The 18,486-nt window shown below is 43.8% G+C and overlaps 1 protein-coding gene across 1 annotated transcript in view; it reads right to left on the minus strand.

Moving 5' to 3' along the window:
* The window catches only part of LOC138784112 (fibrocystin-L-like), a 71,877-nt gene extending 53,821 nt beyond the window's left edge, over positions 1-18,056 (minus strand). The window contains exon 1 of the mRNA XM_069959628.1: positions 17,966-18,056. Coding sequence (XP_069815729.1) covers positions 17,966-18,056 — 91 coding nt within the window. The remainder of the gene's footprint in view (positions 1-17,965) is intronic.
* Positions 18,057-18,486: the final 430 nt, after the last annotated feature.

Raw genomic sequence — 18,486 nt, forward strand, 5'->3', positions numbered from 1 at the left:
GAGATTGTTTATCGTTAATCGGTAGCCTTTAAAAAATCGCTAGGTGTAATAGTACCCTTACTCTTGTCTCCAGTTTGGGTGCGGTGTTGCAATTAAAGAAGAAGTCCAGTGAAAATTTTTATTAAAGGATTGTATTGCCTCCCAAAAATTATACAAATCACCAATATACACTTATTACGGGAAATGCTTATAAAGTGTTTTTTTCCCTGCACTTACTAGTGCATCAAGGCTTCACTTCCTTGATAAGATGGTGATGTCACTTCCTGGATAACATGGTGATGTCACTTCCTGGATAACATGGTGATGTCACTTCCTGGATAACATGGTGATGTCACTTCCTTGATAATATGGTGATGTCACGACCCGACTCTCAGAGCTGTGCGGGCTGTGGCTGCTGGAGAGGATGATGGCAGGGGGACATTGAGGGACACAAAGCACTGGAGGGACACTGAACATCCCTCTGCCATAATCCTCTCCAGCAGTCCGGTCGTGACATCACCATTTTATCAAGGAAGTGACATCACCATGTTATCCAGGAAGTGACATCACCATCTTATCCAGGAAGTGAACCCTTGATGCAGTAGTAAGTGCAGGGAAAAAAGCACTTTAAAGCATTTCCTGTAATAAGTATATATTGGGGATTTGTATAACTTTTGGGGGGCAATACAATACTTTAATAAAATTTTTGCCAAACTTCTCCTTTAAGCTCTATTCACTTTAACAGAACTGAATTGAAAACCCCACCCAAACTGTAGACAACAGCCGAGCTCTTTCTGGAACAAAGTTGGCCATGTTTTTCTAATGGTCCTTTTTTTAATTCGCCCAATCGATCGTTTAATGATTTCGAAGTAACGTGTTTTTTATAACAATCAGCGTTTAGACAGAACGATAGATTGTTTGAAAAAAGTTGTTATAGCAATCATTTAAAGATCGCTTAAGCCTCTTACACACATAGGGTAAATCGTTGAAAGACTGTTTACACAAAGCGATCAGCGAATTTATTGCGAACGACCAACGGCAATTTGAGAACATTTTGAAGGATCAAAATGAACGATTTCTCGCTCGTCGTTTGATTGTTTGCTGTGTTTACATGAGCCGATTATCGCTCAAATGCGATCGTTATCGCTCAAATTCGAACGATAATCGTTCCATGTAAACGCACCATAAGCCTGGATTACCACAAATTTTTTTCAGTACAAAAAAAAACTGCTGCATTTCCATCCTAAAAATCCGCAGCAGCAAATCTCCACCTATTTGTAAGAATTTTGGTGTGAATACGTTGCAGATTTTCCACTAAGGATTTCTAGCTGCATATACAAATGACACAACATATAAACAACGGCCGTTGTATGCAGTGACAATTGCATTGAAATCAATGCACAACGGCCGGATATAAAAGACATGCTTATTATTTCGGCAGCCTTTGTTCAATACATTGTGCGAACAACGGTCGTTGTTTGCGTTGAGTTCAATACAACCCACTTCCCTATGAAAAGAACATCTGTTCTTGTCATAAAATGTGCGTTGTGTGAGCATAGCCTAAGTGTACCTGTCATTATAAAAAAAAAAAAAAAAAACTTTTGATATGTAACAGAGACAATAGACTTACACTATGAGCCTGATTCATCACATGACACAGAGCCGGGAGAGGACCGCACTTAGCGCAGTCTTCTTCTGGCTCGTTCTCTCATCCCATGTGCCCCAAAATGTTTCTTTTACAAAGAAGGAATGAAATTCAAGTGCATAAAGTTCTCTAATTGCTGCATAATATTGCTGAATGTCCCAAGAACGTTGCATGACCATTGGCGTACACATGGGGGCTTTATTTCAATAGAGACAGGTGATAGGTGGCTGCCAAGAAAACCTGATGCCGCTTATCTCCTGCAGGAGTGTTTATATCCTGTCTGTCTGATCTTCAACCCCATTGTCGGCTGTTAACATATGTATCATCTTTACATTGCATCGATACAAGATCCTCAGAGACATTTCTAATGTGCATAGGAAGCTTTGCACAATGGAGTTATCTGTACTTTTCCAATTTAGTGCCAAATTTACTATTATTATATAGGAGAAACATGAATGTATTGTAAGGTACATCCACTGTACTTACATGTAAAAGGAACAGTGGCACAGAGAAGAATCAGTGCTAGAAACATGGCGCCCTCCGCCAGCCGGGGCTGCAGAGACACAAAGCAAAATGGAAATATGAAAATATTAAATACTATTCACTTTTCAAAGGCTACATAGGTATTCAGGGATAACTTAGGAATAGCATAATCAATCAAAAAAAAAAAAAAAAAAACATCACCTGTCATATATTATCTGTATATAACACTGACCTCTATATACCCTATAGCAACCATATGCTGTACACTCCGTTTTGTTCATTAATACAGATGAGAAGGGAACTCTCAGCTCCAGTGTTATCTCCAAGAGATTATTTACAGAAAGATGTAAAAAAAATTATATGTATTAGAGATGAGTGAATCACTCAGAAAGTTTGCAGATATTTGTGTGAATTGGCAAATATTCGCGAATCACATTCAAACTAATTTTTATAAAAACAGGCAAACTAAAGTAGCTACAATAGGGGGACTATTAGAGAGTAGCAATTTTTCAATTTGCTACTTTGCAGTGTGAAAATTAGAAAATGTAATTTTTTTTAAATGTCAATCAGCCTGTCAATCATTCAGTTTCCACCATGGAAAGCAGTGGATGTTGGTGGATCAGCGACATAATATCAATGTTCTCCCAGGACAACAGTGGACATTGGTAAATGAGCACTCAGTGAGGTGTTAAGATGCACACTGTGTTCACTATGACTTCCTATAAAGCACACCCAGCACCCAGTGACTTCCTATAATGCACACCCAGCACCCAGTGACTTCCTATAATGCACACCCAGCACCCAGTGACTTCCTATAGTACATACCCAGCACCCAGTGACTTCCTATAATGCACCCAGCACCCAGCGACTTCCTATAATGCACACCCCGCACCCAGTGACTTGGTATAATGCACACCCAGCACCCAGTGACTTCCTATAATGCACACCCAGCACCCAGTGACTTCCTATAATGCACACCCAGCACCCAGTGACTTCCTATAATGCACACCCAGCACCCAGTGACTTCCTATAATGCACACCCAGCACCCAGTGACTTCCTATAATGCACCCAGCACCCAGTGACTTCCTATAATGCACACCCAGCACCCAGTGACTTCCTATAATGCGTACCCAGCACCCAGTGACTTGGTATAATGCACACCCAGCACCCAGTGACTTCCTATAATGCACCCAGCACCCAGCGACTTCCTATAATGCACACCCAGCACCCAGTGACTTCCTATAATGCACACCCAGCACCCAGTGACTTTCTATAATGCACACCCAGCACCAGGGGCGTTGCTAGGGTCTTAAAACATCCGGGGCACGGGCCCCCCGAGTTGATTTCTGCAGTGACGTTACACACACACACGCTATATATATATATATATATATATATATATATATATATATATATATATATATGTGTGTGTGTGTGTGTGTGTGTAACTTTTTTTTAAACAGATGATCGAATTGAAATTGAAATTGTGACTCACAGTTGACGTCTTCTCTGATCAGATTCGCTCACTTTTCTCTTTCTTTTCCATTCAGCCGGAGCCATAACCCTTCTCTTTAGAATCTGCCAGGAAAAACATTTTAGGCTCCTTGCTCCAGCACACACAGTAATTAGTTCTCCTCTGTGCCCTATATGCCCTAGCTGTGCTCACATAGGCCTTTTCTCTACCCCCACATAGTTGTAGCTCCCCCTTCCCTCTGTGTCTGCATAAATTATAGGCCTCAACTGTGCCTCCAAATAGTATAGCCCCCCCTGCTCAGCATCCTCCCTATATAGAATAACCCCCCTGCTGTGCAGCATCCCCATATAGAATACCCCTGCTGTGCATTATTCCAGTATAGAATACCCCAGCTGTGCACCCAAATATAGTAATAATGCTCCCTGCTGTGCCATCCCACATTGTTAAATGCCCCTACTGTGCCTCCATATAGTAATAATGTCCCCTGCTATGATCTCATATAGTAATAATGTCCCCTGCTGGGCTCCCATATAATAATAATGTCTCCTGCTTTGCCCACCATATAGTAATAATGCCTCCTGCTGTAACCTCATATAGTAATAATGCCTCCTGCTGTGCCTTAATATAGTAATAATGCTTCCTGCTGTGCCTCAATATAGTAATAATGCTTCCTGCTGTGCCCCAATATAGTAGTAATGCTTCCTACTGTGCCCTAATATAGTAGTAATGCTTCCTACTGTGCCCCAATATAGTAGTAATGCCACCTACTGTGCCCTAATATAGTAGTAATGCCACCTACTGTGCCTCCATATAGTAATAGTGTCCATGCTGTGCACCCAAATATAGTAATAGGGCTCCTGCTGTGTCCCCCATAGTAAAAATGCCCCCACTGCTGTGCCCTCTATATAGTAATATAACACCTACTGTACCCACCATAGTAATAAAGTTCCCCCCTCTGCCTACAATAAACCTGCCCCCTACACACACCCCACCTGACCCCCCCCCCTACATACTACCCCCATCTGAGCCCCCCATACACACACTACTACCCCCATCTGAGCCCCCCATACACACACTACTATCCCCATTTGACCTCCCCATACACACACTACTTCCCCCCATCTGACCACCCCATACACACACTACTACCCCCATCTGAGCCCCCCATACACACACTACTACCCCCATCTGAGCCCCCATACACACACTACTACCCCCATCTGAGCCCCCATACACACACTACTACCCCCATCTGAGCCCCCATACACACACTACTACCCCCATCTGAGCCCCCATACACACACTACTACCCCCATCTGAGCCCCCATACACACACTACTACCCCCATCTGAGCCCCCATACACACACTACTACCCCCATCTGACCTCCCCATACACACACTACTACCCCCATCTGACCTCCCCATACACACACTACTACCCCCATCTGACCCCCCATACACACACTACTACCCCCATCTGAGCCCCCATACACACACTACTACCCCCATCTGACCTCCCCATACACACACTACTACCCCCATCTGACCTCCCCATACACACACTACTACCCCCATCTGACCCCCCATACACACACTACTACCCCCATCTGAGCCCCCATACACACACTACTACCCCCATCTGACCTCCCCATACACACACTACTATCCCCATCTGACCCCCCATACACACACTACTACCCCCATCTGATCTCCCATACACACACTACTACCCCCATCTGATCTCCCATACACACACTACTACCCCCATCTGATCTCCCATACACACACTACTACCCCCATCTGACCCCCCCATACACACACTACTACCCCCATCTGATCTCCCATACACACACTACTACCCCCATCTGACCCCCCCATACACACACACTACTACCCCCATCTGAGCCCCCCATACACACACTACTACCCCCATCTGAGCCCCCATACACACACTACTACCCCCATCTGACCTCCCCATACACACACTACTACCCCCATCTGATCTCCCCATACACACACTACTACCCCCATCTGACCTCCCCATACACACACTACTACCCCCATCTAACCCCCCCCATACACACACTACTACCCCCTATCTGACCTCCCCATACACACACTACTACCCCCATTTAACCCCCCCATACACACACTACTACCCCCTATCTGAGCCCCCCATACACACACTACTACCCCCATCTGATCTCCCATACACACACTACTACCCCCATCTGATCTCCCATACACACACTACTACCCCCATCTGACCTCCCATACACACACTACTACCCCCATCTGACCCCCCCATACACACACTACTACCCCCATCTGAGCCCCCCATACACACACTACTACCCCCATCTGAGCCCCCATACACACACTACTACCCCCATCTGACCTCCCCATACACACACTACTACCCCCATCTGATCTCCCCATACACACACTACTACCCCCATCTGACCTCCCCATACACACACTACTACCCCCATCTGACCTCCCCATACACACACTACTACCCCCATCTAACCCCCCCCATACACACACTACTACCCCCTATCTGACCTCCCCATACACACACTACTACCCCCATCTAACCCCCCCATACACACACTACTACCCCCTATCTGAGCCCCCCATACACACACTACTACCCCCATCTGACCTCCCCATACACACACTACTACCCCCATCTGACCTCCCCCCCATACACACACTACTACCCCCATCTAACCCCCCCATACACACACTACTACCCCCATCTAACCCCCCCCCATACACACACTACTACCCCCTATCTGAGCCCCCCATACACACACTACTACCCCCATCTAACCCCCCCCATACACACACTACTACCCCCATCTGACCTCCCCATACACACACTACTACCCCCATCTGACCTCCCCATACACACACTACTACCCCCATCTGACCTCCCCATACACACACTACTACCCCCATCTGATCTCCCCATACACACACTACTACCCCCATCTGACCTCCCCATACACACACTACTACCCCCATCTAACCCCCCCCATACACACACTACTACCCCCTATCTGACCTCCCCATACACACACTACTACCCCCATCTAACCCCCCCATACACACACTACTACCCCCTATCTGAGCCCCCCATACACACACTACTACCCCCATCTGACCTCCCCATACACACACTACTACCCCCATCTGACCTCCCCCCCATACACACACTACTACCCCCATCTAACCCCCCCCATACACACACTACTACCCCCTATCTGAGCCCCCCATACACACACTACTACCCCCATCTAACCCCCCCCATACACACACTACTACCCCCATCTGACCTCCCCATACACACACTACTACCCCCATCTGACCTCCCCATACACACACTACTACCCCCATCTAACCCCCCCCATACACACACTACTACCCCCTATCTGAGCCCCCCATACACACCCTACTACCCCCATCTAACCCCCCCCATACACACACTACTACCCCCATCTGAGCCCCCCATACACACACTACTACCCCCATCTAACCCCCCATACACACACTACTACCCCCATCTGATCCCCCCATACACACACAGAGTACTATCTGGTCACCATCCCCACACACTGCCAGCCCCCCGCCCCCCCGGGTTCCAATACTATTCCCCACACACTCCCCCACCTGATATCACACACACACACACACTACACTGCCAGCCCCCCCTCCCAACACGCACAGTAACCCCCCCTGGGGTTACAATACTCACCCCGAGCTGCAGCCTGAGGTGGAGGAGCGCGGCGGGGGAGAAGCTTGGCCCCGCTACAGCCGGCTGTGACGTCCCTGGAGTGCAGGCGGGCCAGAGCGTGCAGCGTCCACTGCGGCCCTCCGTCCAATGAAGAGCCGGGTGACGTCACGAGGTGTCCGGAAGTGATGCCGGCCGATCCCGCTCCCGCGGCCCGCCAGCGCTGAAGTAACAGCAGCCAGGGGCCTCTGATAGTGATCTATCACAGACCCCGGCTGCTGTTATTTCGGCGCTGGCGGGATCAAAAAGACTTTCGGGGCTATGCTAAAATCATTCGGGGCTTTGGCCCCGAATGATTAAGCCTAGCGACGCCACTGCCCAGCACCCAGTGACTTCCTATAATGCACACCCAGCACCCAGTGACTTCCTATAATGCACACCCAGCACCCAGTGACTTCCTATAATGCACACCCAGCACCCAGTGACTTCCTATAATGCGTACCCAGCACCCAGTGACTTGGTATAATGCACACCCAGCACCCAGTGACTTCCTATAATGCATACCCAGCACCCAGTGACTTCCTATAATGCACACCCAGCACCCAGTGACTTCCTATAATGCACACCCAGCACTCAGTGACTTCCTATAATGCACACCCAGCACCCAGTGACTTCCTATAATGCGTACCCAGCACCCAGTGACTTGGTATAATGCACACCCAGCACTCAGTGACTTCCTATAATGCACACCCAGCACCCAGTGACTTCCTATAATGCACACCCAGCACCCAGTGACTTCCTATAATGCACACCCAGCACCCAGTGACTTCCTATAATGCACACCCAGCACCCAGTGACTTCCTATAATGCGTACCCAGCACCCAGTGACTTCCTATAATGCACACCCAGCACCCAGTGACTTCCTATAATGCACACCCAGCACCCAGTGACTTCCTATAATGCACACCCAGCACCCAGTGACTTCCTATAATGCATACCCAGCATCCAGTGACTTGGTATAATGCACACCCAGCACCGCGTGACTTCCTATAATTCACACCCAGCACCCAGTGACTTCCTATAATGTACACCCAGCGACTTCCTATAATGCAAACCCAGCACCCAGTGACTTCCTATAATGCACACCCAGCACCCAGTGACTTCCTATAATGCACACCCAGCACTCAGTGACTTCCTATAATGCGTACCCAGCACCCAGTGACTACCTATAATGCGTACCCAGCACCCAGTGACTTCCTATAATGCACACCCAGCACCGCGTGACTTCCTATAATTCACACCCAGAACCCAGTGACTTCCTATAATGCACACCCAACACCCAGTGACTTCCTATACTGCACACCCAGCACCCAGTGACTTCCTATAATGCGTACCCAGCACCCAGTGACTACCTATAATGCGTACCCAGCACCCAGTGACTTGGTATAATGCACACCCAGCACCCAGTGACTTCCTATAATGCACACCCAGCACCGCGTGACTTCCTATAATGCACACCCAGTGACTTGGTATAATGCACACCCAGCACCCAGTGACTTGGTATAATGCACACCCAGCACCCAGTGACTTGGTATAATGCACACCCAGCACCCAGTGACTTGGTATAATGCACACCCAGCACCCAGTGACTTACAATAATGTACACGCAGCACCCAGTGACTTGCTATAATGAACAACAGTAACCGAGTTTCTTGGTATACTAGACAATGGCTTCACTGCTCCCATAGAAAACCACCCACAATCCCCCCTCCTCTCCTCTCTGTCCTTATCTCTCTGTATTTCTCTCCCTGCTGCAACCCGCTCTCCACTATACACAGCTGACTGGCCGCCTCCAGGAAGCCAATCACCTTATATAGAGGGAAAAGAAGAGGTGATGACATCACAGTGGGGTTTGCAGGTGATTGGATGGGCGCAAGAAATTATGGATAATCCCTTGCACCCACCAAAAGACAGTTCCATAAGCTAATGTGCAACCGCCATGTTTAGTGAATTTGGCAAATTCGCAAATTGCTACAAAGCAAATTTAATACCCAATTTGTGGCAAATCAGAATTTGTCAGATTCACTCCACTCATAATAATAATAAGAATAATAATATTAATAATAATAATAATATATTTTTTATATTATATCGCCAACAGATTTCCCAGAGCTTTTTTTTTTTTTTTTAACAAAGGTTATACTTATATTACCATATACGAATAAATCTCTTATATATGTATACAGATGTAGCCGGGCTTAACAGAAGTTGTAGCCACGGTTAACTTGATCACAAGTGTGTCAGGGAGCTATGTTAAGTCAATTAGAAAGTTGAGTTAAATGCGTTATTGTGGTGGTTAACACTGGCCACAACTGATGTTAAGCCTGGCTACATCTGTATGTATATATATATATATATATATATATATATATATATACACTACCATTCGAAAGTTTGGGGTCACATTGAAATGTCCTTATTTTTGAAGGAAAAGCACTGTACTTTTCAATGAAGATAACTTTAAACTAGTCCTAACTTTAAACAAATACACTCTATACATTGCTAATGTGGTAAATGACTATTCTAGCTGCAAATGTCTGTTTTTTGGTGCAATATCTACATAGGTGTATAGAGGCCCATTTCCAGCAACTCTCACTCCAGTGTTCTAATGGTACAATGTGTTTGCTCATTGGCTCAGAAGGCTAATTGATGATTAGAAAACCCTTGTGCAATCATGTTCACACATCTGAAAACCGTCTAGCTCGTTACAGAAGCTACAAAACTGACCTTCATTTGAGCAGATTGTGTTTCTGGAGCATCACATTTGTGGGGTCAATTAAATGCTCAAAATGGCCAGAAAAAGAACTTTCATCTGAAACTCGACAGTCTATTCTTGTTCTTACAAATGAAGGCTATTCCATGCGAGAAATCGCTAAGAAATTGAAGATTTCCTACAACGGTGTGTACTAATCCCTTCAGAGGACAGCACAAACAGGCTCTAACCAGAGTAGAAAAAGAAGTAGGAGGCTGCGTTGCACAACTAAGCAAGAAGATAAGCACATTAGAGTCTCTAGTTTGAGAAACAGACGCCTCACCGGTCCCCAACTGGCATCTTCATTAAATAGTACCCGCAAAACTCCAGTGTCAACATCTACAGTGAAGAGGCGGCTGCGGGATTTTGGGCTTCAGGGCAGAGTGGCAAAGAAATAGCCATATCTGAGACTGGCCAATAAAAGAAAAAGATTAAGATGAGCAAAAGAACACAGACATTGGACAGAAGAAGACTGGAAAAAAGTGTTGTGGACGGATGAATCCAAGTTTGAGGTGTTTGGATCACAGAGAAGAACGTTTGTGAGACGCAGAACAAATGAAAAGATGCTGGAAGAATGCCTGACGCCATCTGTTAAGCATGGTGGAGGTAATGTGATGGTCTGGGGTTGCTTTGGTGCTGGTAAGGTGGGAGATTTGTACAGGGTAAAAGGGATTCTGAATAAGGAAGGCTATCACTCAATTTTGCACCGCCATGCCATACCCAGTGGACAGCGCTTAATTGGAGCCAATTTCATCCTACAACAGGACAATAATACCTATCCAACATGTCCCATGTGGGCAAAGTAATCGGTTTGCCACACTTAGACGTAAGGAAATGTTTTGGATATTTAAAATCTCTTCCCTTATCCCCTGGGGACTGAATGAAGCTATTGAAAGTAATATATGAGATGTAATATATGAGATGGTTGAGTATATTTTTTCTGGATTTATCTTTATTTATAAATCCATTTCCATTTTTCTCTATGTGCGCTATCTTTAGGCATGATATTTATTCATTTTATTTTTTTGTTTACTTATTTATTAACCTATATTTATTCATTAGTTGGATCTGGAAAATTTTGTTTATATATTTATTACCATTTATTATCATTTTTATACTTTTTATATGTTTTCTTATGCTGCCATTAAGCATAATTTTTAATATTCGAGTATTATATTTGTATACTAATGATATCTAATACTTGGATTTTAAGTAGTAGAATAGAAAGGGGTTAATCCTCTCTTGTTTCCATTTGGCTCAGCTCTTCCCACATATTGGACCTGTAGCGTCTGGATTGAGAGGGGTTAATCCTCCCCCGTTTCCATTTGGCTCAGCTTTTCCCATATATAGGACCTGTAGCTTCTCCGGTTATCATGGTGATGATCGGAGTGCACATGTGCAAAGGTCCTACACCAACGTGGAAGTCCAGAGCGATGCTAGCATGTAAGTGCTGAGAAACTAACTCATTTTATGATGTTATATGAATTTATAAATCCTGCTTTTATGAATGATGTTGAATTAGAACACTATCCTATGATCTATGACCACTTAATAGTGTTAATAGGTGACTATGAGATTGATCAAGTTTGCACCCTTGTGGACTGATCCGATATATGTGTTTGTGTGTTTGCATACTTAGATCTCGATGTGTACCATGTTTTAAGTATCCTGGAGGTTTGAAAAAGAGAGCCCAGTGCTCTTGAAACGTGTTACCTGTGGATATACACCAATAAAATTTGCTTCTATACTTATGGTCTGCGCAGGGACATATCTCCCTTTTTCATTTGGATTCTACAAATGACCCTAAATACACCTCCAAATTGTGCAAGAACTATTTACAGCAGAAGCAACAGCTGGTATTCTATCGGTAATGGAGCGGCCAGCGCAGTCACTAGATCTGAACCCCATTGAGCTGTTGTGGGAGCAGCTTGACCGTATGGTACGCCAGAAGTGCCCATCCAACCAATCCAACTTGTGGGAGCTGCTTCTAGAAGCGTGGGGTGCAATTTCTCCAGCTTACCTCAACAGATTAATAGCTAGAATGCCAAAGGTGTGCAATGCTGGAATTGCTGCAAAAGGAGGATTCTTTGACGAAAGCAAAGTTTGATGTAAAAACAATGTTATTTCAAATACAAATCATTATTTCTAACCTTGTCAATGTCTTGACTCTATTTTCTATTCATTTCACGTATGGTGGTGAACAAGTTTGACTTTTCATGGAAAACACAAAATTGTTTGGGTGACCCCAAACTTTTGAACGGTAGTATATATATACAGCTCTGGCAAAAAGAGACCACTGCAAAATTTTCAGTTTCTCTGTTTTTTCTCCTCATTGGTATATTTCTGAGTAAGATATACATCTTTTATTATATAAACTACTGACAACATGTCTGCTAAATTCAAAGCAAAAAAAAAAAAGTATTTATTTGGAGTAAATGAGAAATTGTCTAAATAATAGAAAAAAAGCAGTGCTGTCCGACCTCAAATAATACAAAGAAAACATGTTCATATTTATTTAGAAACAACAATACTAATATTTTAATTCAAGAAGAGTTCAGAAATCAATATGTGGTGGAATAACTTTGATTTTTAAATCATTTGTTTTTAGAAAAGAATGGACGCTGATTACAATGGAATCAGCATCTGTTCCTTTCTGCAGTGGCGGCATTGCATTGAATTCAGTGCCCAACTTTTATAATTGATGTAAAAATAATGAACATGCCTATTATCTCTGGACGCTGTTCGCTGCCTGGAATCAATAGCTGTTCACACAATGTAAATTGAAGCCGGCAGCCTCACTTTACATTGTAGTCGATGGTTAATTGAATTGCGGGCACACCCAATGGTGCCTGCAATTCATCTGTAAAAAGATAATTTTCCTGCAGCTGATACTGCCAAATGTGCCAAATATTGCCTGGTGTCCAGCAGTATACCATCATCTGTTGCTATGCAACAAATGGTGTTATACTAAATGTGAACATAGCCATACACTGCACTACTACCTTTTATGGGGAACTGTATCAAAGATTTTGCTGAAGTTGTGATATCTATGGCACTACCTACATCCAACACTTTTGTGACATCCCAGCACTTTTGAAACCCCAATGCTGCAGGGCTGCAGTACTAGCTACTGAGCCACCAAGTTTCATTTGCAATAAAATAGACTTCAAAAAGTGCAATAAAAAAGAAACAAAAAACAAAAAGACTTCCTCTAAAATATACATACTTTATAAAACTTGTTTCAGATGTTTTTCAGCCTATGGTGTTCGTCTTTAACCCCTTAGCAACCCACGACGTACCTGGTACGTCATGATGCCGCGGGGGGTGTTCAGAGAGGGGTCCCGCCGGGACCCCGCTCTAAACGGCGCTGCTCCCGGCTGAGATCTGCAGCCGGGGAGTGCCTCTATTAGCCGGCGCGGCAACGGGACCCTAAGCACTTCAATGCAGCTGTCAAACCTGACAGCTGCATTGAAGTGCTTTATTACTCACATCCCTGGTGTCTAGTGTGACGGATCGTAACAACTTGAGGAACATGCATAACATATCAGTTTTACCCCAGGCTGAACGTCGTAAAAACAAATACCCTCCAAATAAAAAAAATGTGTTTTTTTTTTATTTATTTCACCACACATTGAATTTTTTTCTGGTTTCGCAGTGTATATAATGCAAAAATTCAGCCTGTCATTGCAAAGTACAATTAGTGGTGCAAAAAATAAGGGCTCATGTGGGTCTCTAGGTGAAAAAATGCAAGTGCTATGGCCTTTTAAACATAAAGTGGAAAAAGTAAAAGCTCAAAAATGAAAATTGCCATTGACCTTAAGAAGTTAATAATAATGACCATCATTGCGCGAATAATGGATGCTATTTGCACAATGCCAGCTGTTGTTGTGAAAGACGGACGTCATTTTGACATAGCGTGAAGCTAATAATCATACATAGGGCTCAAATAGTGCGGTCTATGCGCACCCAAATTACTAAAACCCAAAAATAACTAATGAATGCAAGACCAAAATATAGAAATGTTATCTTTTATTGATATCAAAAAATGAATTAAAAATACATATCAAGGGAGCTGGAGCTATACAAATCCCCAACGAACCAGTGGACACAAGGTTCAATTCAAAATATCAAGAAAAATGAATTAAAAATACATATCAAGGGAGCTGGAGCTATACAAATCCCAAACGAACCAGTGGACACAAGGTTCAACTATATAGAGTATTAAATCACACAATAAATAAATATATATATACATACATATACTGGGCACTGGGTAAGTATTGCATAAAATAAGTAAACCTCCAAGTGACTATACAAAAAGGATCACCATCAAGGAAAAAAGTAAATGTTACCCATACATGTCCTTAGTATAAGAGTCCACCTCACCATTCACCCAACGCACGTTTCGCGTGTTGCTTTATCGTGAGGTTAGCGTGAAGCTAACCTATCTGTGTATTTTCTACTTCTGTGAATCCAACCTTAGAAATTAGCTTTATCTACATTGCGATAACCATGAATAATCCAGTATATTGTACAATGCTGTATCTATCAGGTGACGTTGGTGCCAGGTGAAAGAAATTATACAGCATACAGTGTTTTTTTTCTTCTTCATATCTATCCATCATCACATATCTGCATTTATTATGTTATTATTAGAGATGAGCGTACCTGGCTCGGGCTCGAGTCCATCCGAACCCGAACGTTCGGCATTTGATTAGCGGTGGCTGCTGAACTTGGTTAAAGCTTTAAGGTTGACTGGAAAGCATGGATCCAGCCAATGACTATATCCATGATTTCCACATAGCCTTAGGGCTCTATCCAACTTCAGCAACCACCGCTAATCAAATGCCAAACCATCGGGTTCGAATGGACTCGAGCATGCTCCAGGTTCGCTCATCTCTAGTTATTATGTGACTATTTAGATTTCTTTAATTTTTATACACTTACCTGGCTATAAACCTATATCAGAAACCAGACTTGGCGGTTTTTGGAGATGACAGGTGTATGTCTTGCTCTGCTGGCAGACTGCTTTACTTTTCCACCATCCTCTCTGTATTTATACTGCATCCTCCCATGGTAACTAAACTGACTGACACAATGACTTCCTCATATCATTGACAATGACAATTGTCCACTTTAGGAATTTGGCATTGTCATTCTTGTCAGAAACTACATAAGCAACAGTATACATTGTGTAAATACGAAGGACTTCCTTAAAGGGGTTTTTCAAGGCCAGACCTATTCAATGAATAGCGACCATACAAAACTGCGGCTAGGGAACCCGGCTGGAGCATATACTATGTGCATACGCTTATCAGCAACAATGGCCTCGATCAATATAAAACTCATGTTGTGTGAACATAGCCTAATACCCCACCTGCTTGAAGTTCTACCCGTCCCATAGGCTCCATTCTGCCCAAAGAATTGGCATGTCAGCTTCTGAGCATGGTTTATACTTCAATACCTGACACATTGCATATATAAGCATTATACATTAAGAAGGGATTAAAATATACCTGCGAATTTTTAGTTTTTTGACATGTCATGACATTCAGCCTAGGTTAAAGGGTAAGACCCTAATCGGGTGGAGAGATGTTTCCTTTCTCTGTGCAAGATGATCCCATTGACTTTCAATATAAGTCAATGTTCAAGTTGCAGACTGTGGAGAGAACACACTCAGGCTATGTTCACACACCCTAAAAATGATGTCCGTATTTATTGGATGACTATCATTTAATCACAAAAAAGTCTATTACTATATGAATATTGGATGTTATTTTCCGTTAACTAACAATGGCCAACAAAAACAGACGTCATTTTGACAGTGTGTGATCCTAGCCTTAGAGGCACATTTAGCTATGATGCGCCCAAATGTACACCATCGAAAAGATGCAGATTTTTGCCTTTTCTGCTTGCCTGATGTGCCTGACAGGAGTAAACCATAGCAATAATCTACACCTGCTCCCACTTCTCTCAGTTTCTTCTAAACACCCAGAACTCGATTGATCAGAACTTTTGAGATGTCTCTATGACGTATCAAAAGTTTTTATAAAGTGACAGCGTCCATATAAGGAGCGAGGAGGCTTAACATATAATTTCATGCCTTCAGCATGAGTAAGTATAGACTTACTGTCTAGTATTTAGTTTCTACTCCTCCATCCCTCCCATATAGGAAGTGAGGCATTCTGGGAGAAAGAACCACATTTTACACACTGTACTATGTAAAGAAGTCAGCCTTTTCCCTACTTCCATGTGATAATATTGCTGGTAATCTCATGGAGTCACCATGCACTTATTCCGACCAACAGCTGCCACCAGTTGCAAAGATCGGCAGGAGCCAGCTGCATTTACTCAAGCCGTAACCGTTTCTCGCCATACTTAAAAAAGTCTGCCTTTTTTTTATTTGACAGCCAACGGGGGAACATAATAAGCAACAACTAACTACATTTCCTGTGCATATGAACGTCATGTCAGAAGGTGCGGGGGCATTTTTCCCCTGACTGGAAAATGCCTGACCCGGCTGATGGATGCCTCATCAGCCAAACAGTGACTGCAGCTGTGTACCTTCCCAGTCACTGACTGGCTAAGCGGGACATCCATCAACCAGGTTGTGACATAGAAGAGCTGAGAGCCGGAGAATGCCAACGGGTGCCCTTGAGCGGGACATGTTCCAGCGAGGGCACGGGGAGCAGTAAATATGCATTCTATATTATCTCCCCTCCCACCTGAGCTTAATTTTTATTTCCCCAACCTATCTGCTACTATATTACACACTACATTGTCCTTCACTCCCTCCCTAGTTTAAAAAACCCTCCACCCCTTCTAGGATTCTCTCCCCCAGCACAGTGGACCCCCTTCCATTAAGGTGCAAATTATCTGCGGAAAACAGATTGTACCCAATGAAAAGTCAGCCCAGTGCTCCAAAAACCCAAACCCTTCTTCTCTACACCATGACTTGAGCCATGCATTTAACTCCCTAAGCTCTCACTGTCTCTCCTGCAATGCGCATGGCACAGGCAGTATTCCAGAGAATACAACCTTGGAGGTCCTTCCCTTCAATTTAGCAAACCATTCGGTTGAGGCGGTCTTGGCGACAAATTATTCTATCCGTCTTCCTGATAATAGAATCCCCTACAACCACTAACTGTCTAGGCCTACCTACAATACCATGTTGTTAGCGTGTTATATTACAGCAACCGTTTGATATACTGTATTAATTATCAATTTGCATGTGGTAATCCAAGTGTTTTTCACTATTGCTTTCCAGTATCTCCGCCTCCTACAAATCAATGAATTTTACTTCCTCATACCTACTTGCTTAATGGAATGTACGCCGGTTTACCAGCATGTGAAAACGCACACGTGCCACAGTATATCATATACTAACATGACACTTATAATACACAATAGTCCTAAGATGCTTCTTTCACATTCCCACATACCCGTGTATACCATTGTTCTATAGACCTGCAAGTTAAAGAGAGGTTGCATTGTCCTTTAATAGGCTTTCTGAAAGATAAACAACTTAAATATAGTACAGTGATACCATGATGCCTTCTTTCATCTAACAGTCCACTTCACAACACAGTTAGCTGAGTGCACCTAGGTATTCAGCGGGTGTTGGTTGGAGGCTCCTATCTCCAATAATACAGTCTATGCAGCACGACACCACGCTCCAAACAACAAACTCTTTACAAAATACTTTACTTGATATTTTTTTTTCTCCTTCATAATACACAATTCCACAATGTTACAAAACATAGATATCACCCATAGTGCTCATGCGGCGGACATCTCTAGCTGGTGGATCCACTCTACTCTTCCCGGAGTTCACCATCCTCCATCTTCATCACCGAAGACTGGTAAGGCCTAAAATCACGCAGCTTGATGGACGTTTCAAGAGTGAGGCTCCCTTCCTCACGCATGCCGCAATGAGTGCTACCACCACCATACATAGTGTTTCAAGATTAAGAGTGATCATCTTGTAGAGGATAAAGATGATGGAACAGCGAAAAATCTTAGGTTCTATAGAACTTGAACTTTGTCGAACCTTCCGCATTTGATTCCTGATGCCTTCCCGGTCCGTGAGGAAGGAGGAGACAGCCCGGGTACCCCCTGGAATTCCGTTATACAGCCTATTACCTAGGCTGAATTCTGGAATTCCAGGCGGTACCCGGGCTGACTCCTCCTTTCCCACCAACCGGGAAGGCCTCGGGAAATAAATGTGAAAGGTTCGACAAGGTTTGAGATCCATAGAACCTAATATTTTCCCCTGTTTGATCATCTCTAGTAGAGGATGCCCTACTACAAGGATTGATTGATGTTGATTTAAAAAGAGCATTGCCTAATAATTAT

This window comes from Dendropsophus ebraccatus, chromosome 2, assembly GCF_027789765.1.
Source record: "Dendropsophus ebraccatus isolate aDenEbr1 chromosome 2, aDenEbr1.pat, whole genome shotgun sequence".
NCBI classification, from domain to species: Eukaryota; Metazoa; Chordata; class Amphibia; order Anura; family Hylidae; genus Dendropsophus; species Dendropsophus ebraccatus.